This window comes from Aplidium turbinatum, chromosome 1 (assembly GCF_918807975.1).
Source record: "Aplidium turbinatum chromosome 1, kaAplTurb1.1, whole genome shotgun sequence".
In the NCBI taxonomy this organism is placed as follows: domain Eukaryota; kingdom Metazoa; phylum Chordata; class Ascidiacea; order Aplousobranchia; family Polyclinidae; genus Aplidium; species Aplidium turbinatum.
Genome location: NC_137472.1, coordinates 9,397,675 through 9,418,139, shown reverse-complemented (window position 1 = coordinate 9,418,139; position 20,465 = coordinate 9,397,675). Strand labels below are relative to the sequence as shown.

Genomic DNA, 20,465 nt, shown 5'->3' with positions numbered 1-20,465 from the left:
TAGTCGTTGAAGCAAAAGTTTACTTCGTAGTTCATACTTCAACTTATCAAGCAACACCTGTATTTTTACAGTAATCCAATGTTTAAACACGTTGAATCAGCAGAAAAACAACGGATGGTTTGATCATACGTTACAGTTTGAACATTTAATCTACAGACTCACAAACAATACTTTAAGAAATGAGAAGTGTATTTTGCTTGATTAAAGGTTAGATTCCAATTCTACTAATTAAAGGTTCAATAAATGTGTTTGCATAAGGTTGAAACCAGGACGGTGGAGTCGGAGGGATGTCTGCTGCAGTTGGAGTCGTTAAAAAATGGCCGACTTCGACTCCTGTTTGATACAAAACGATTTCCAATAAAAATTTTGTTTGCCTTGTTTCAAAATATTGCTTCTTGTTCACTGTATTGCGCTCTAAAACTTATCCTGAAAATGAAAGTGTTTGTTCTTGCCAGTTTTTGAGAAAGTCGCCGTTTGAATACTGTTCGTAACTGTGGATAGATTAAATTAAAAAAAAACGAAAAAGACAAAATTTCAGAAAATCTAGCAACCCTAAAATATCTGGTAACGTCGGAGTCGGCCAGTTTCGGAATCGTAAATTTTTCGGCCGACTACACAGTCCTGGTTGGAATACGGAGAACTTTATAATTTTTATAGTTGCAGTCGTTGCTTATACAAATTGGATATATAATTATCCTACTCTTCAAACCAAGATACAAAAGGTATCCAGTAGGCTAAGCAAAACTCTCCGTCTTCACACAGTTTCAAAATCGAATAACAATGAAACAAGACAGCATTTAGTTACATGGGAGATGCCCATAGCGTACGTAATTTTATATGACAACAAACAGACAAAATACAACTTTGTCATCTGTGTTATTGGGTTAACGTAGGCACTTTAACATGAAGATATCCAATTCAACTGCGAACCAATCAGATGTTACGTTGTCCGTGATGTGTGAATCAGAACAATCATGTTTTAGGTGGCTACCGTCCATTTGTAACCATTCCAGCATTCAGCCAGAGAGTTCATTATTACTTTGAACTTTGGTAATTACAGAAAAAAGGGGCAATTCATGATGTCATCAAGGTTGCCTGGTAGCTTCGTGGTTGAATTGGATATCTTCATGTTAAAGTGCCTACCGTATTATTGCAACTACAAGATAATGGACGATGTGATGTTTTCTGCACTAGGCTATATATCAACACAAAGCTGGGAACCCACTGTGTCAGCCTACAACAACGAACATATGCAAATTAGCAGTCTTTCACGGAAAGAAGCTTTAAATTGCGCTAAGGATCAATATATAGCTAAAATATATGGTGTACTGGCAGGCCGAAAAGACGATACGTCCGATATATGATTAATTCAAGAGAGTTAGCCTACTGTTCAATTTTGCTGCATATTACTATTGTTCTCTCTGATAGCTCAGTGGTATGCGTCTGAGCTTACGAACAAAGGCACTGCAAGATAAATTTGGGCCGGTTCGACTCTCTGGGTGTGTGCTTGAGCAATGCATTTCAAATTCACTTTAAAGGAAATGCATTCACCTGCACCTATTCGATGGAATATTTCACAGAAAACAAGACTTTGACAATCAGAAATTCGCTATGTTAAATTTAGGAGACCGGACCTTCGTCAGTGGTTCAAAGCTTCTACAAGTAGGCTATCCGAAACTGCCAGGATTAAGCTCTCAAAGAAGTTTTTTCAGCCGGAGGATAACGATTTCCACAACCAATCAATTATACAATAACGTAATTTTAAAATGTTCCGTCATCCACTTTATTAAATTTGGCCTCTGCTCATTCATTTAGTACATGATGCATTAGAATTCAATGTTATTGCATAAAATTACATATTTTTGTTCAACATGAGAATGAAACCAATTCACAAATATGACTTCAATTCCCCTTTCCGCCTGACATCTGTTGTCCAACAGTGAAAAGCCCCTCCAAATGAATTAGCATGCCGAAAGCTTACAGGTATAGTTTCAATGCCTGAAAAGATGCTAAGACTAAAATATTGCCATTACAAATTAATAAGTCAAAACAGCACGTCAAGACATTTATAATCAATCATTTTAAATTACCAGGGATAATAGTACTACCGTAAATAGGATTATCATACCTAGGATACCTAAAAGCCAGGATTTGCAAAATATTGTACTTTTTAGACTTGCTTTTATATGTGAGTGCTGGCGGTCAAAGGGCTTAGTTAAATAGTTTTGAAGAGAGAATAACTAAAAATATAGATGATGATAGAACTTGTATAAGTTCAGTTGCAAACGAAGTACTGAAAGACAGCTGGAAAACAAACTAAGATGAAAAAAAAACTATTAAAATTTCAAAGAGAATACAATAATTTTGTAAGAAAAAATGTAAAAAAGATTACACGGCAAGAAAAGGAAAGAATTCAAAACCACAGTGTCGTTTTGATCCAGACACGTTAAAAAATGCGGAAAAAATAAAAGAAAGAGTCACAAATAAAAAAGCTATCAAGCATTTATTGATTTTAGAAGTTCAAGATTGTCTGGTCGAGTTGCCCAATAGCCTACACCCAAAAAGATGGATGAAGAAGCCATCGGGGAGTAGATGGAATTGCAAGATCTGTGAACTTTTGTTCGTTTGCTGTAAATGATTGGTGATTCGATTGACGTACATGACAGCGTCTTCTGGGGCGAAAAGATATTTTTTCACAGCGTGAGTTCCAAACACTGCCAATGTGAGTGAGGTAAACATCAATAAGATTTTTTAAACTTTAAATTTATGATTAGTTAAGTTTAGATTGGAATTTAGCCGCCTCCAACGTTTTATTGTCAGCAACTGTAGTTACTTGGTCCGTTTATCATCACAAATCCTTGGTATGAACGTATCCATAAAATATAGGCTACAATACAGGTAGCTTAAAAATTTTACCAATATTCTTAAAACTCAACAAATCAAAATGTGAAGACGAAGCGTTCTTCCCGGCCGTCAGCACAAGGCCGAGCACTCACTAGTACAGCGAGCAGCAGTTGCGTTTCGCTAACCATAACGGTGTAGCTTTTCTTTCCACAAAGATAAGAGTTAAACTGACTGGTAAAGCGGCGGTCGATTACCCAAGTAGCTCGGTGCGATACTGATAAGCCCAGCCTCATGGGCGAAACACGTGTCTATCGCTGTCAATTCTTGCTACAAATCGGCTGCCTAAAAACTAATCAAAATGTGTTACTTTAAAAAAGTTAATATTTTTTAATATTGGAACATATTGAGGTTTTCTCACCAATTCTTTCAAACATCTTCATTGTTGGAACTTCATCTTCCGCGCAAACAACTCGATTCTCATCCAACATTAAGACGTTCATGGAGAGCCACTTAGATGACATCCACAGGGGCCAATCTACGTGAACAACACCAGTAATTTACTTAACGTTCTTTTCTTGCAAGGAACGTTTGTGCCATGGTTTTCTCAACTGTTTAATTTAATCGAGTATTATTACAATTTAAAAGCAAAGAACGCACTGCAACTCTGGAAGGCTGAAGATGATAACCAAAATCCTGGCTCCACAAGCGGAGTTAATTTAAATGAGTTTAATGTGAAATACAACTTAAAATTTCAGCAGTAAGTTTATACGTTCACTGTGCTACCATTTATCGCAGTCATTTTAAGCGTTTTTTACGCCCAAGCTCTTTATGAAGTCAATTAAAAATTTTGGGCGTTATGTTAAGTTTAAATTTTAGCCTACAATACAGCCGTGGCCGAGTGGTTAGCGCGTTGGGCTCGCAGTCGAGAGCCTGCATGTTCGACTCCAGCCACCCGCACTTGCTGTTGTTTCTCTGGGCAAGAAACTTTACGATAATTGCCTCTACCCAGCGATCGATTTCGAGTAATGGGTAGTACCAAATTTAAGTCATAAGTAGAGTAGACAACCGGAAACAGACATTGCAGTCGGCTGCAGCGTGGGTCAGGCGTACGTCGGAAGGCGTACGTCGGAAGGCGTACACCGATGCATAGCGCTCAAGTCCGCTTTCCCGCAATGCAGGATAAAGGTAAACAAACAAACAAACAAATATAAATGTCTTGTACGTGTGTAGCAGTTACAGTAATTGACTCACTAACTCACATTCACCGTCATCTAATTACCTACCATCCGCTAGAGTGGGCTGCGGAGCTGTTACAATTTCCCATCCAGCTTTTTCAAACATATCAATCTGCAATAAAGCTTTCAGTTGGATCACAATGCAAAGGAAACAATTTACGTTTAAGTTAAACATAAAAAAAAACGTTTTTATTCTTCTGGTCAGTCATATTTTATTCACAATTAATGCGATACACGGTAGTTCTTAGCAGCAGGCCTAAAGTGAGAGTTGGACTTTTATTGATGAAGTTGTGCAATTAACCACTGTCAACAATCATTACTTGTCAACAATTCTTATCAACTAAAATTTGCGGAAAGGTACAACTATTCAAAAGATACAATTGTGCCGAGTTTAAGACCAGAAATTTTGTTGACTAAAGCCTAGAAGAATTCATTTTTAATGGTCTCAGAACTAATACAATGCTTTTCTATATTAGGACTAGTGTCTCCTACTTAGATGCATTACATCACCCTTTTTCTTCACCCTAGCTAGGCCTGAAGAAAAAGGGATTTATAATATATTGTACAACATTACAGACAAATGAATACCTGAAAATGAGAATGGCCCAAGTCCAAGTGATACTATTTCGAGAAAATCAAAAAAAACTTCACAAATTTTTTTTTTTTGTTAAAGATATCAAAGCCTGGTTAATGTGGGTAGTTAAATGTGGGAATAGACAACAAAAAAGCTGTATTGTGTGTTGCTGTGCGTTATAGTTTATGCGGTGCGGATCGTCAAACTCACTGGATTTGGACCCTTCTCATATTCAGGACCTCACAAATTTGTAATGCACTGCGCTTTGCTTGGATATATTGATAGATAGCACCTTGCCCACTGGCGTAGGAGCCCCCTGCAATACCTGTAGTCGCAGGTGGGCCCGTACCTAAAAAGCCCCACGTTTAAAGGCCCCCTCTTGAGGTTGAAGACCTTATTTGTTTTGAAAAACAACTTTTTTGGGACAAAAAACGGAGCATTTCTTAGCTGAAGATGCAGTGACAAAAGCCACGCAGGGGGGGAGAGGCGCTCTCGCTAGGTATGCCACTGACCTTGCTCCATTTTCATATCAAAATAGATTCATCATAAAAGAAATTTGATACTTTTGTTATGTACAGTAAAAGCAGTTTTTCAGTTCATTGCGTAAGATAAAAGCAGTTTGTGTAAAAAGTAACTCTTTAGTTTTCATAGTCTGAGTTTTGTGCATCAAAGAAAGCAACTTCCGTTGTAACGAGTTGGTCTACCATGTCTCTTGTTTTTTGGCGCGAGTATTTTTTCAGTCTGATAACATCTTGCTTCTTCGTGGCCTTAATCGGTACTTGGCTAGTATAGCACTGACTAACTTTTAAGGTAGGAAGCAGTGGCGTACCGTGACCACTTTGACAGGGTGTTCAGTGACGGCAAAGCAACAGCGGGGGGTCTGGGGGGCCTCCCCCAGAAAATTTTTAAAATTACCATTGAATTTCAGCACAAATTCTGAACATGAACAGAACTGACAAAAATAATGTTGTCGGAATGGAGAAGAATACAAAATAGATATTTATTTGACAGCGCATTGAATGAAAGACTTAATAATATCAAACATGAAGTTGCATTTTTAAAGTCACATACTTCAGTTCACTTTTTATTTCCGACCATCAAAACGAACAATATTACTTGCCATAACACAGCAGGAGTCTGAAAAAACCCGAAAGTTAAAGCGTGCTCGAGATGAAAATGATTTACTTCATGCAAGGATTAAGCACGGTCGCAACACCTTGAGAAATGTACAAGCGAATTAAAAACAAACAGGTGAAAGTTAAAACAAAAAACAATAGCAAAGCAACTCGATAATAAACAAGAAAAGAAAGTCGATTGCTATGTTGGTCGGCTGTACTTTTATCCGCCGTACTACTTAGTAAAAACGAAAATGTTTAACACCTCGACTACAGAAGGAAAATTCATCTATAGCATAATTTGATTCTTCTTGTTTGTGCAATAAATTTTTGAATTACATCGTCGTAGAAAGCTTGCTTTTGCTTCAGTTCTAGCAAAAGTTGTTTCCAACGCTGATCACCTCAAACTCTAATTCAACAAGCTAAAACTTGCTATTGCCTGGGATTCCCCCAATGACGCGCCAAGGTGTGCAGATCAGCGAGTGCACAGCCTGGCTGACCTAAAACCATTGCTGTTTTCGCTGCCTTGTGACGTCATTTTTCTTAATTGTTTATTTTAAATAGCACTCGCCAAGTTGTCAGTGCACACCCAGCTTAAAGGTAATGACAGAAAAAAATTAAAGGCAATGACCTCAAACGTTGGAGTATTAAAATTAGAAGGGGACGAGTTTTACAATTGAAAAGAAAGCAATCAGCATGCAGCAAGATGTTAGAATATCATGAAAGTAAAGAACATCGACAACCGATGGAAATTTTCTTTTTTTCTGGATTTCTTGGGGTGTGCAGTGCACACCTTGAACACCCTAAATATACGCCACTGGTAGGAAGAGCGTTAGGCTTAAGGACCCGAAATTTAGTTCGAACGAGTCCCATCATATTCTTTGAAACGTCAATTTCAAACGAATGCTCCTTCCTGAAACGGAAGCTTTTATATTCTGACACGAGATACTTCTCAGTTCCCCGTTTGGTCGCTTTTTTGAAATATTGAGCCAAGTGTCCACGATAGTCTTTTATCAAGTCTTGGGTAACTCGAACCACTTCAAACTGCTCTTCAACCATGTTGATCCATCCATCATACCATTCCATCTTCTCTCTCCGCCGCTTCATTTTCTCAATCGTAGCAAAATGTCGGTCACATGGCAGAAAGCTGTGGCCCCTTATTGGCAGATTATGATCAATAGCATCAAAATCTCCGTTTTTTACCAGTGTATGAAAAAACTGCACTGCAGTGTGGTTATGGTTTTGTCCCCTGCAACCGTCAGAATAAACCTTTACCTTCTTGACTCCGGGTAAAACATTGTTTTGGAGATAATGATGAAGACACGAAACTACTTCATTTGCTCCTCGTTTTGCAACAGTTTCTGGCCACATATACATCGTAGATGTTTTCGTTTTTGCGCTGTACACGCAAAAGTTATGCAGCCAAATTTGCCGCATGTAAAACATTTCTCCAACAGGAAGGTGAGAAAAAGGTATGTTTTGTTGAAAGTCGATAGCTAGTGTCTCCATTTCTGGATCGTCTTCCGCCGTAGCAGTGTCAGCTTTCAGCTTGTCATAAAAAGACTTAGCTTTGCGTTTGTGGAGTTTCAACTCTGATTGGAATTTTCTTCGCGTTGCTTGATGTTTTTCACTTTGTATCTTGACCTCCATTTCGGCGCATGTACCACATACATCAGATCGTGGTTTTCCAAATCCGTAGTTAAAATTATCTTTAAAGTAATTAAAGTATATCCTGTGTCTAACAGAGCATTGTACAGATTCTGGTTCTTTCCCAGCTTGAACCTGAAGGTATTCATCATCAGCGCGTTTTAGCAATGTGCGGAAGAATATCTAATATGTATGAAAGAATGGCCGAAGTCCTGGACTTGGGCCATTCTTTAAATTCGTTTGCCTTCGATAACACGTTTCAAAGCGTGAATTTGGATCTTTCTTTTGCTGATAAGGTAGCGCTAGGCGTTAGTATTACGATGGTGGGTATAACTCATTTTGCCAAAAATGTGGACTTGGGCCCTTCTCATTTTCAGGTATTCAAATATTTGAAGATTCCTGATGAGGGCTGAAGTTAAGCCGAAAACTTTCGACCGTTAAAACTAATTGTATGCCTAAACATATAAAATATAATCTTATAAAGCTCAACCATGTTTTGTTGTTGTGCCTTGCCTATCTGTGATATAAAGAAGAAAACTCTCTCCCGAAACTATATATAATAGTAGACAAATCGTTCATGAAATTATTTTACAAGAAAGTAAATTTTAACCTGGTTGCAAGGTCGATCTGGATTGACAAGAACTCTTCCAGGACCAATGATGTTGAAGGTAGCATCAATGTGCATCGGATTTGGATCCTTAAAGGAAAGAGTCTGGAGGTTGTACTCTGGTCCGAGATGATTTCTCATCCATTCTATTCCCATTTCATTGGTGACCTAAACGATGAAAGATTAGACAAGAACGTATGGATAAAGCACAACTTAAAAAGCAATGGATAAAGCAATGGTTCAAATGTGGCTCAAATGCAAAAATCAAAATCATGCTCAGTAATGTTATTAAAACTGCTTTCAGTTTCATCTTCTTCTGCTTCAGTTGCCTTGCCTGAACTAGGCGTCGACGGCTTCGAATGAGTAATTAGACCAAGTATTTCTATGACATGCTGTATGAATGATTGTTTCTGCCTTGTCATTAAATTGTTTCAGATGAGTTTGTCTTTGTTTTCTAGGTGCCCCCTTTCAAAAATTTTACCTGTTAAAGAGAGATGCTCCAGTTTTTATTTTCTTATTACATGGCAGAGATATATGTCTGTCTGTACGGGACAAATAATAACAAATTTCTTATGTGTAGGGTGTGGGCTACAAACAATACTAACAATACTTTCCGTCAACCAATTTTAAATTACCTCTCGAGTCTGATTTAAATAAAACCATTATTTGCCTGGGGCTCGTCGCTTCTTAATTGCGTTTTCTAATTTACGTTATGTGCTTGTATCACACCTTCTGTGATCTGTTGCTCGCAGTTTTATTTACTAGTTACCGGTACTAATACTATTCTTGTGTAAGTCATTGAGTTTCTGCTGTTTGATTTAGAATTACCGTTGGTTGTTAATGCGTAGTCAAATTAAACTTCTTAATTTCATTTTCATTTTTTATATGTATATTGCAGTTGTAAATTAAGCTATTCCTATTGAGGATAAAAGTATAAAAAAAAATTTTATTTTTGTTATATTATGTTTTATTTATGTTAACGGTATGTCCGTATATGTTTTCCGCGTAAACAAAAACGAACTATGTTAAACCCATTGGCGTTACTAAGTTTTATATGTCTGTGGCAGAACAAAGTAGCCTACACATTCTAGCAAAGCTTTAATGACAATAAGTGTCAAAAAGTTACGCTTTAGTTTTTAAAACTGTGTTGAATAGTTAAAATACACGTTTTTGGTTAAAATAATTCTGTTCTTTGATGAAAACTGACTACGATTTAATCGTCTGAAACTTACTGCTCTACGATACGATCAGGACACAGCATACATTCATTTTCTTAGACAAAGAATTGTTTAGCACAGTAATCACAATCTATTACAATCATGCAATACTCATTTATGACGGAGAGAGTTTGTAACTAATGACGTGACAATGACGTAAACAATGACGCTTGCCTGACTCCTCTGAACAAAAATGTCTCTTCCAGCTCTTATGAAGTCAGCAGCATCAAAGCAAGGCTCGAATTCTGTTGTGACAAACTTTCCTAGACTGGAGAGTCTGTGTCTATCAGCAACATCTTCGATGGGATAATTCTTGGAAGAAATAAATTGTAATTTATATTGCAGGAGCAATGAAACTAAAACTACGTCATACTATTTTAATTATTTGTTCAAATAAAACTGTTAATTAAAAATCTATTTCAAAGAATGTTTTAGCAATTACCGTTTTTGCTAAAACAAAGGATCAAAGATTCAGGTTAAGCGAGAAAGCAAAGAAACCAGTCTTTGTGTCCGCTTTAAGTCATGCCATTAGTACGTGTACTACGAAAGGCACATCCGCATGGTTGGTTGGTTTTGAATCTTTATCTTCGGACTGACAAAGCCTTAATAGGTTATTCCTGCTTGTTTCGAATAGTATACTTGTAGAAGCTTTGGACGTAGGGTCGGTTACTGAGATTGGCAGATTGAAGTTTTCCGATTATTAAAGTCTTGTTGCCAGGGAATTATTCCATCCATTAGGTGCCGCTGAATGGCGAGTAGTCCTTATAATGCGTTGCTCAAGCGCACACTCCGAGAGTCGAACCAACGCCGCTTGATCCTGAAGCTTCTTCGTCCACGCACTAACCAATTGAGCTATCGGAGCATGATCGTTAGTGGTGTCGAACTAGCACCTTGTCCGAGTTTAAGACAAAGTTTAGGCTTACAGATTCAAATTTACTTTATCAAAGAGTGAAAGTTAGCCCGCGCATCACCATTGATTTAACCAAGAAGAAAAAAACGCATAAACTGCAAAGGAAAAAAGACTGTCTTTTATCTCTGCTGTTTATTTTTCACTTTCTAAAATGTATTGCAAGTCTCTCATTTCATTTTCTCACTTTCGTAAACCACACTCTTTTTTTTCCTTACAGCTTGTGGTTCTTTGTCTTCATTGTTAAATCGATGGTCATGTCTTAATCTTTACCTTATCGAAGACTACAAGCTCAAACCACAAACCTGATCATATAACTCATCGCTCATGGTTGGCTTTGGAGCAGTGACCCACTTTGCGCCTGCATTGATGTATTCTTTCATTAAAGATCTGTAGGCGGTCCATTCATAATACCGGCATCTCCACGCCATTGGTGCTTCTATAATCTCATTTCCAATCGTTATGAGAATATCTCTGGGCATAGCCGCATATAATCCTATACAGAGAAAACAAAGGTAACTGATGGCCTGTTTATGACGCAATCTCACCACGTGACCTCTGTTGAAACAGTTAACTGCCAATTGTGAAACATCGTTACGGCGAAATGCTTCTTGTGCAACTTACAATCTTTTTCGTCCCGAACATTTTAATTACAACAAATAAATGTTGACAACACAATTAAATCATTGCAATTGCAAATGATTACCTTTATACTTCAAAACGTGGGAGTATTTAGCCCAATTGAGGAAAATAAATCTTTTAAAAACAAATTGAACCTTTTGATTTGAAATGTGGAGTTTCATAACTTTTTTTCCAGCTAATGACGTCAGGCCTGCGTACGGTGACGCCTTCGTGACGTAAGATATTGCAAAACTCTTCAACTTCTTCAACAGCTAGCTTCATATGCTCCCCAGGAAATGGTTGGCCACCATACTTCTGGTAAAAGGGCCAGTATTTTTCGCTGGTGTTTGCCTGAGTGTAACTAAAAGGTTAATTGTGCTTGTCTGACAATCGTACCATGGTACTGTGCGTTAAAATCCATGGTGCTGGCCAGAGGTTACAAACAAAATCGCCAGAGCTGTATGAAAGGGTTATAGTTTACTAAAAAACTATAGTTTACTAATGAACTATAGTTTACTAATGAACTATTATAGGATACTAAGTTATTTGTTTTACATTCATTGTTTGCCACTTTGACTTAATCATAGGTACTCTTATCATCAAACTGAAAGAGTATTTTTTGAAGCTGAAAAATGAAAAAAATTACGATGCTGTTAAAATGTTATTCCTGTAAAGCAGTTTATTAGGTGACATACATTAGAAATTTGTCCTTGAAACGAGTTGCTCAAGCACAAATTTCTACAGTCAAACTAAATTTATTAGGTTTTTCGGTTTGTCCTTTCATAAATTCGGCCGCTTATCAAATCGGGGTATAGGGAAATTATTTTTAAACAGTGGCAATGGTTTCAAATTACTTTTTTAAGTCTTGATAGTATCCAACAATAAAAACAAATTTTAAGATTTTTATTTTCAGACATGCCGCGCAACCAACATAGCAGCCTACAAATTATTTCAGTTTTTGTAATATTTGGTTATTGGCCAAATGGTTTCTGTTTTTCATATCTTTATCCTGCATTGCGGGAAAGCGGACTTGAGCGCTATGCATCGGTGTATGCCTTCCGACGTACACCTGACCCACGCTGCAGCCGACGGCAATGTCTGTTTCCGGTTGTCTACTCTACTTATGACTTAAATTTGGTACTACCCATTACTCGAAATCGATCACTGGGTAGAGGCAATTATCGTAAAGTTTCTTGCCCAGAGAAACAACAGCAAGTGCGGGTGGTTGGAGTTGAACATGCAGGCTCTCGACTGCGAGCCCAACGCGCTAAGCACTCGGCCACTTGGCCGCTAACCACTCGGCCACAGTTGACATGTTATATATGTTCTCTGGAATGGGTGAGATGAAACTACTTTTTTTGTTTCATTTTCTTCACAAATAATTATTCATTGTGCTCTCTTTCCAAGCCATGCAGCCTACTTTCCAAAAATCTTTATAGCATATAATGCAACGTAGGGCGACTATGAATAGCCTATCTCACACCGTGTATTTAAATCAGGTGTATATAAGATATCTTACTTTCACTTCGATAGTAAATTCAGGCACACAAGCACCTTCAGCTCTTCCAACTATCACTTCCTCTAGTTCACCCCATTCGTCATGAGAAGAGATCGGTGACGATGATTTTTCATTTTCCAAGTTCATCTCTTCCTGACAATCACATAAAAAAACGCTTGATTTTAATCGACTAGAAATCAATATTAGTGTATTGCTCGATAGTCATTTTTCTTGAGCAGTGACTTGCTTAAAAACTTAAGTGAGGTAGAAAATAATGTTATACATCACATATGATTGCCAAACCTTTTTTTCTTTTCAATATGTAGGCTATGTAATAAACGAAGTTTTATAAAATGAATTAAAATGCCAAGAAAAATCTGATAAAGCCTATTATGTAAAAATAAATTTAAGCTATTAAATAAAAAGTTAGTCTTTTTAATTCAGGAACCTATTTTCAGAAAGGAAAAATGAAAGATATCTTCTTGAAAGTCTAGGAAAATTTCTGTATCATTACTATAAAGTTTAATTATGCAACTTCTATACAATAAAATGCATATCACATAACTTTGTCTCCTGCATATTTTTGACGTATTGACGCATTTTTTGACGTGATGTACGTAACAATGTTTGTTTGTTAGGCGACGTCAATTACTAAACCAGGCCACGTAAACGTCACTAGACGCTGCTTTACCTCATCGGATTCGCAACAGTGGCACAGCGACGTAGCTCAAAAGAGAATTTTGAGGAGACAAAAGCAACTATTGGGAGAGCAATCGTCATTCAACTTGAATATTAGAACGTTGTAGAGAGAGAAAACTTTTATTTTGTCTGTTGCGAGAGTAGTACGGTACAAATACAAACAATGCAAATAAAATAGCATCATAGCAATCTAGATATCGCAACAGACAGAAAGTAGATAATATTATTGTAATATATTAATAATATTATATTATATATCAGGGGTGGGCAAACTTTTTATCTTGAGGGCCGCATTCAGAATCTAAATTTGTTCGAGGGCCGCAGTATAGTATAATTAAGATTATAAGCCAAAACATCAAATCTAAAATATTCAAAACACAAGTTTTTATTTATTTTTAAAGTGACAAAAAAAACGGAGATTTTATATACAGTAGGCCTACATGTGTTACATAAAAGATATAAAAAAATATTTATCTCAATTATTTATTTGAATACAACCCACATCAAGATAACACTTTGCCAGACGCACTTAGAGCGAATTAAACAGAATCGTGGCCTAACAGAATACATCTGTGAGAGAATTAACATAACCAGAAAAAATGTCGCAATCGCCCCTTTTCTCTCTACCAACACCAAGAGTCTTGGCCTTGATCCAAGACTAAAACGAAAAAGAAAGTCTCATAATGCGACAGGTTGAAGTCAGAAATTTCAATTGTGATGTAATCGGCTGTTTTTAGCAATGGCTGCTTTGATACTAATAATAGCCATCCATTTATGTAAGATCACAATGTGGCTGGGGAAACAAACTACTACAATGCGACAAAAAGACTATAATTTATCTTTATCAAGATGAAGTAGCCTATATGAAGAAAAAGTTTAATTAAGTCATCATAGTAATTAAAATTTTCAAGCAATTTTAAGATGATTTTTTATACAATCGCTTCAGGCTTTCGCGGGCCGCACAGAAAGTTGTTTCGGGCCGCATGCGGCCCGCGGGCCGTAGTTTGCCCACCTCTGTTATATATTAAAAATAATAATAGATATTAACATTTTAAATAATACATTACAGGAATGTAATCATATTAAAACATGTTTTGTTGAGAGGCAAAATAAATTTTAAGGAAATGATTAGTGGAAACTAATAATCTCTTTCACGTTTTAAATATGTTTCAAAGTGTTATTGAAGCAATTGGCTGTTACAGACATTTAAAATTTTGGACTTTAGAGATCAGAAGGATTTTTTGTTTTATATTGTTGCTTGGTAAATTGTATTTGTATCAGCTGAATAGGAAAACAAGAAAACAAGATTTCATGTCCTTGTCTACTTTTCATGTTCACCTTCAAGAATGCCACAAAGTATTTTACCAAAACACAGTCAAAATGTGCTTCGGATAAATGTGTAGAGCAGGGATGTTCAACCTTTATTATAGCGGGCCGCATTGTCACTTGAAATAATTCAATGGGCCGCAGAACCTACTAAATTTCAAGAAAAATGGGAAAATAAAGAAAAAATTGAAAACCATTAATTTCATCTTTGAAAATAGGAACAAATAACACTAGGCTAGCCAAGTACTAAACGCGTGCTTTAATTCTCGGAGTCTTATAGTTATATATAATCCTGTTGCTCCCATACTATACTATTACTGCACCCTTAAAAACTGACTGGTACATTGTAATTAGGCTAAGATTCAACGTTAAAAATATTAGGCTACTTGGAGTGAAAATGACTAGCGGGCTGCACAAAAATCTCAGGTGGGCCGCACTGTGGCCCGCGGGCCGCAGGTTGGACATCCCTGGTGTAGAGCGTCAGTATTGAGCTTTCACAACTTGTTACTTAGCTTAAAGCGTCGGCCACAAAGCAAACAAAAATGCGGCAAAATTCAAGTACCCACTTAACCTTTTTTGTGTCACGCGTATCCCGCGTGTTCAGTATTGATGACACATGCTTGCGAATTGTTTAGAACAGAGATTTGCAACCGGTGTTTCGTGGAACTCTAGTGTTCCGTGAAAGATCGTCAGGTGTTTCATAAAAAAATTAGTTATAACTATTCATGGAGCACAGTCGAAAATCAAACTTACAAGAGCTTAGCGTTTGTCTTTCTGCAATTCGTGCCCGAATATCAACTTTGTGCTCATCCAAACAGGCCTAGATGTCGCATTGACAAAAACTGAAATTAACTAAATTATTGTTGTGTTGTTTATTTTATTGCATCATTATAAAATTTTGTTTGATATTTCGCAAGATTATTTTGATGCATAAAGTGTTTCTTGGCTCAAAAGGGTTGAAAAGTACTGGTTTAGAAAGCCTTGATTTGTCTGGTATATTCACAAATCATCTTGAATGAATACACACTGCAACTACAAAAACTCGGTCCGCCCCGTTAGCTCACTTGTTACTCGCCAGGCTCATAATCCAGCGGCGCTGGTTCGACTCTCGGGGTGTGCGCTTGAGCAACGCGTTTCAGGATTGCTTTTCATTCAACCGCACCCAGTGAATGGAATAATTCTCCTGCAACAACACTTCAATAATCGGAAACTTTCACTCTGTCAATCTTGCTAACCGGCCTGTGTCAAGAGCCTCTACAAGTATGCGAAACTACCAGGAAGAGCCTAGCAAGGCTTTGTCAGTCAGCACTCCGCGGATAAAGATTCAAAAACCAACCAAACCAAAAACAAACCAATTTATCAAATGATTAATCTAGGACTAGGTCAACAGGTGCAGCTTTATGCTACTGTTTTACAAATTTGTTAAAAAAATATAGCTTTAAAACGACCAGACAGTAGATCATGTCGTCCATGACTGCCCAATCCATCAACCACCACATGGAGCGCTTGGACTGAAGGCCCTGGATGACGAAACTGTCGAGTGGCTGATGACATCATGCCCAAACATATAGTCCAGAAGAACAGCTCATACGACGAAGAAGAAGTTAAAAAAATAAATAAAAACAATCATTTCATGATGTCATCGAGTATTGTTGCAAATTGTCACGCAACACTGGTTACCTGTGATGCGGTGAGTGACGTGTGTTGGTGTCTTGAGGTGGAGTTTTGGCTAAGGCACATGTTTGCAAGGAATCCCTAAATACAAAGATTTTTAAAAAGTAATACATTATTCAAGTAAGTTAATCTTTGTCTGCCTTGGGATCGTTTCAGATCAATTTTGCCTGTGAGAAAAGGATGTTCTAATCTTCCTTTTTGCAGCAAGTGTTCTAAAAATTTAAGTTGATTTTCTTTGATATTTTTTAGTAGCTTACATTCTCTGTTTGTTCGACTTGATTTAAAACATTTTGGTTGCTTTTTCTGTCAGTACAGGAAATCCTCTGCATTTTTCGGAATGCCCACATTTCAAACCATTTATTCTTTTATTAATTTATTTGGTAATTGTCCAGGTTTTTGAATTATATTTAAAAATTGGATAAATGTAACACTTCAATACTCTGTATCTGGTTGCGAAAGATATATACTTGTTGCATAATATTAATTCCATTTGCTGGAAAGCAGCTTTTGCTTGAGCAATACGTATATTGAACTCCTTATCATCTTTGGCGTCCCAGTTTATTGTTGTCCCAAGATATCGAAAACTTTTTACTTGTTTTATAGTTGTTCCATTCATTTTAATTTGACAGATTGGAATTTCGCTTTCTTTTTTCTTTGTGATTGCCATCGTTTCCGTTTTCTTTTCATTCATTTCCCTTCCAAATTCTTTACTTCTTTCATTCACTTTGTTTAACAAATTTTGTAGTTTTGCTTCCCAATCAGCCATCAAGACAGTGTCATCAGCATATCACAGGTCATTAAAGTTAGTTCCCCCAACATTTAGGCCAGCTTCTTCTTCAAGACATCGGAAGATGATTTCATTGTATATTGAAAAAAGGCTTGGAGAGAGCACGCATCCTTGTCTAGCGCCTCTTTTGATTGATATCCAATCGCTGATGTTGTGTTTGATCTTCATTGCTGCAATTTGATCAAAGTAAAGGTTTTGATTAATACGTAGATCCTTATCATCAATTTCAATGTTATCTAGCATCTCCAGTAATCTGGTATGTTCTACTCGGTCGAAAGCTTTCTTATAATCAATGAAAGCGATGTGCAGATCTTGCTTAATTTCAATTGATCTTTGAGCGATATTTTTTAATACAAATACAACATTCCTTGTACCACGGTCTGGCATGAATCCATACTGTTCTTCAGCAATCTGATCGTTGATTTTGTTCTTGATTCGGTTCATCATGATGCGTAGTAGACTTTTTGTAATATGTGATGCCAAGCTGATTGTGCAGTGGTTTTCACATTCCTTTGTTCCAGATTTTTTAGGTAATGCTATAAAAATTGATTTGTTCATATCTGTAGGCATCTCTCCGGAATCATATAGCCTATGTTATTGAAGAGTTCATGCAATGCATCCACACTTACATGTTCCAGTGTTTTTAGCATCTCAGTACTGATCTCATCTGGTCCCACAGCCTTATTCAATTTAGTTTGTTTTATGGCATGTTCAATTTCACTTTTTGAATCTTTGGTCCTGACAATGGTTCACTGAATTTGAAAGGTTTTACAGTTGATCTGGATCGTCATATAAATCAGATAAACTCCTGCCACCTTCTTTGTGTTTCATTTTCTTCCATTAGTATTTTACCCGTTTTAAGTTCAGAAATCCTGACTTTCACGTAGAATTGTGCTTTGCAGTTAACGTTTTGATTCTTTGATGTGTTTCTCTTGGACTGAGATTATACATTTTTTCGCTGGCGGTGATCTCGTCATTCCAGTATTTTTCACAGGTTTTGCTGCATACTTTCTGTATATGTTTGTTCAACTTTAGGTATTCAGTTTTATTGTGTTTCTTTTGTCTTCTTTCTTCCATTATCTAGAAGGTTTCTTCTGCCATCCAGTTTTTATGTCGTTGCTATTTCTTTTTCGGAACTATTTGATTGGCTATATTAATTATATCTTTGATAATGCTAAAATGTTTTTCTCCTGGTCGTCGTTTCAGTTTTGTTTTCAGTATTACTGCTTGTCATTTGCATTGTGAAAGCTTGTTGGAACTTTTCTTTAATGGTTTTGTCTTCTCTGCATGCGTTCCAGTTGAAGTGAATCAACAACAAGATTGTGATCACTATCGCAGTCTGCCGATGCATTTATATCTACAATCGATTTTATTAGGTCTTTTATTAGGATTTTATTAGATTATTTTAGGCCGACCAGTCCTGATCTACAGTGCCCCACCATTTTGGCTGCTTCAGGTTAATCCTCAGTATTACTAGTTCCGCCACGTAGAAGCGATGGAGTTGGACTTCGGTAACCTACTTAAACCAACAAACCGACAAAATCAACACCAACATACACCTACAGTAGGCTAATACACAGAGCAAAAACAGAGAATCTTGGAAACTTTTCATGCAAGAGGCAGTCAATGCTGGGAATGAAATGCGACAATAAAAGAAGAAAAATGTATTATTGTATTCAAGGTAAATGCACGATGAAGTCCAAATCACCACGTTGTAGATTTATTATGATCTTGAGTACAACTTGGCAACAAGTAAAATACGAAAGTTTTTTTCAGAATGACACCAAACTTGTTTACGTGGGTGCTTGAATACAAATGAAGTTAGTCTACCACATTTTTTTTTGTAAGAAATTAAATAATGCAGCACATTAATGAAGCGGAAAGACAACATTAGCTAAATCAAAAAACGCTGTATAATTTACAAGTGGACTTTAAAAGTGAATACAACATTAGCTTTGTTTGAATAACAGCAATTACAGCATGCTAATTGCTGACAAAACAAGCCCAGTCTTTATGTCATCCCAGTGAGAAAACTAATCCTATTGCCAATTTAACGTTTGCAGATATTAAACCAAAGCTAAAAAAGACAACGTAGCAGACTGGAATCAGACTTACATAGCTGCACATTGACGGTTTCAAAATCTCACGTGCTGCTGTGATATAATCAATTTAAATTTTCTTGTGATTCTACAACACATTTGGTAACGATTTCTTAAACATGTCCAAATGCATGGCATATATGGTGTTTTCTACTGACATACTTTTTTCATTCAATCTTTTATCGGAACTGAGTTGATTTAAAAGCATGCATTAGCCTAAAAATAGCACATCCTTATGTAACTTACTTTCCTTCTGAGCAGACGTTTGTAGCATGTTTCTGCTAAATTTGTACACAATTTATGCATTATGTTGAATTTACAAAAAAATTGTTACATGCACACTGCTAGAAAAATACCAAGAATTTTTTAAAACATGCTAGGTTAACGCTTACACTTTACAGTTCAAAATTATAAACCTCAGTAGGTATTGGGCAAGTGTTTCATTCAATTGCCATTCCAAAACTAGCCTACAGTAGTTACAGTAGTTCAAAAATAGAACAACAGTAGAGCAAATTTTAAAAACAGAAAAGTTTTACCACAGCCGTTTAAACAAATACTGTTATGGTTTTATTCATTACTGTCGCTCTAGGACTGTCAAGGTCTTTTAGCGACAGGGCTCATGTTTAATTGTGTATCAGATATACGATGTCGTCACACCATTACCCAGCATGAGCTATTCATATCAATACTATAACAAAGTATAATTAAAAGTTTGCAATTAATTACAAAGCTAGAAAATATAACTATGAGTCTGTCCGAGGATAAAGATTCAAAGGCAACCAACTCACAGTAGTTATAAGTGCTTGCATTGCAATGATACTATAACTATTCGATCAAGCTGATTCTTTAAAATTGACAACTTCATACGCTTATTTCAGTGCTGCACAACTCATTTTTTTACAAGAGAAGTTAAATGATGGATGCATTATAATTGTTGTTGATGAAGCTTTTATCAGCGAGGTGAAGCTATTGCGCTAGCTTCTTGCAAGTTATCCATGACATTTTGTGGAAACAGTTGCTTAACTATAATTTTTGAGCTACCACGATTTATGAGAAAGCATGCTACATCCTGTACGGCTTCCTCTTGAAAGGGAAACAGTTGACTAGATGACCACAGGGTCTTTCACTGCTGCTGGTTAATAATATCGAATTGTTTAAAACTAAGTGTTTCTTTATGTTCCTGGATTTTATGTTATTGTGATTTAAGCTTATTGTACAATATAGAAGAATCTGATTGGCCAATAAACTATTTTTCTCGCTGTTTTTGCTTCTTTTCAGCAAACTTTTTATTTTTGCTTGAAGCACGGTGCTATACGATCCTTTCGAACACCTTTTTGCTCTTTTGTTTGCGACGTTTTGCTACAGCTGTTAGTTGTTTATAGAAACCCAGCTGAAAGAGACGTTAGCAATACTGGTCTTTTTTACATTCAACTTCTGATGAAAATGAATTGCATTGATATAAAAGTGCCAGTTTTTCTATTTGGAAACTTCATGTCTAGGTTTCGCTTGAAACTTTTCTCAAGAGTCTGCTAGCAAATGGCTGTGGAATAGAAAACCAGATGAGGCATTTGCTAAGCTGTCTGATCATGGTTTGACTCCCAGCCTCAACTGGCTG

General features: G+C 36.7%; 1 protein-coding gene across 1 annotated transcript; it reads right to left on the bottom strand.

Annotated features, from left to right (window-relative positions):
* Positions 1 to 156: 156 nt before the first annotated feature.
* On the bottom strand, positions 157 to 19,180 carry LOC145769353 (glycine amidinotransferase, mitochondrial-like). Its single transcript, XM_082580968.1, has 10 exons — positions 19,097 to 19,180; positions 15,971 to 16,045; positions 12,287 to 12,418; positions 10,923 to 11,118; positions 10,452 to 10,642; positions 9,414 to 9,551; positions 8,026 to 8,190; positions 4,128 to 4,191; positions 3,263 to 3,379; positions 157 to 1,998 (listed from the first exon to the last, which is right to left on the bottom strand). The coding sequence occupies exons 1-10, from the start codon at positions 19,154 to 19,156 to the stop codon at positions 1,889 to 1,891; spliced, it is 1,248 nt and encodes a 415-aa protein (XP_082437094.1). The 5' UTR covers positions 19,157 to 19,180; the 3' UTR covers positions 157 to 1,888.
* Between the last annotated feature and the right edge of the window lie 1,285 nt (positions 19,181 to 20,465).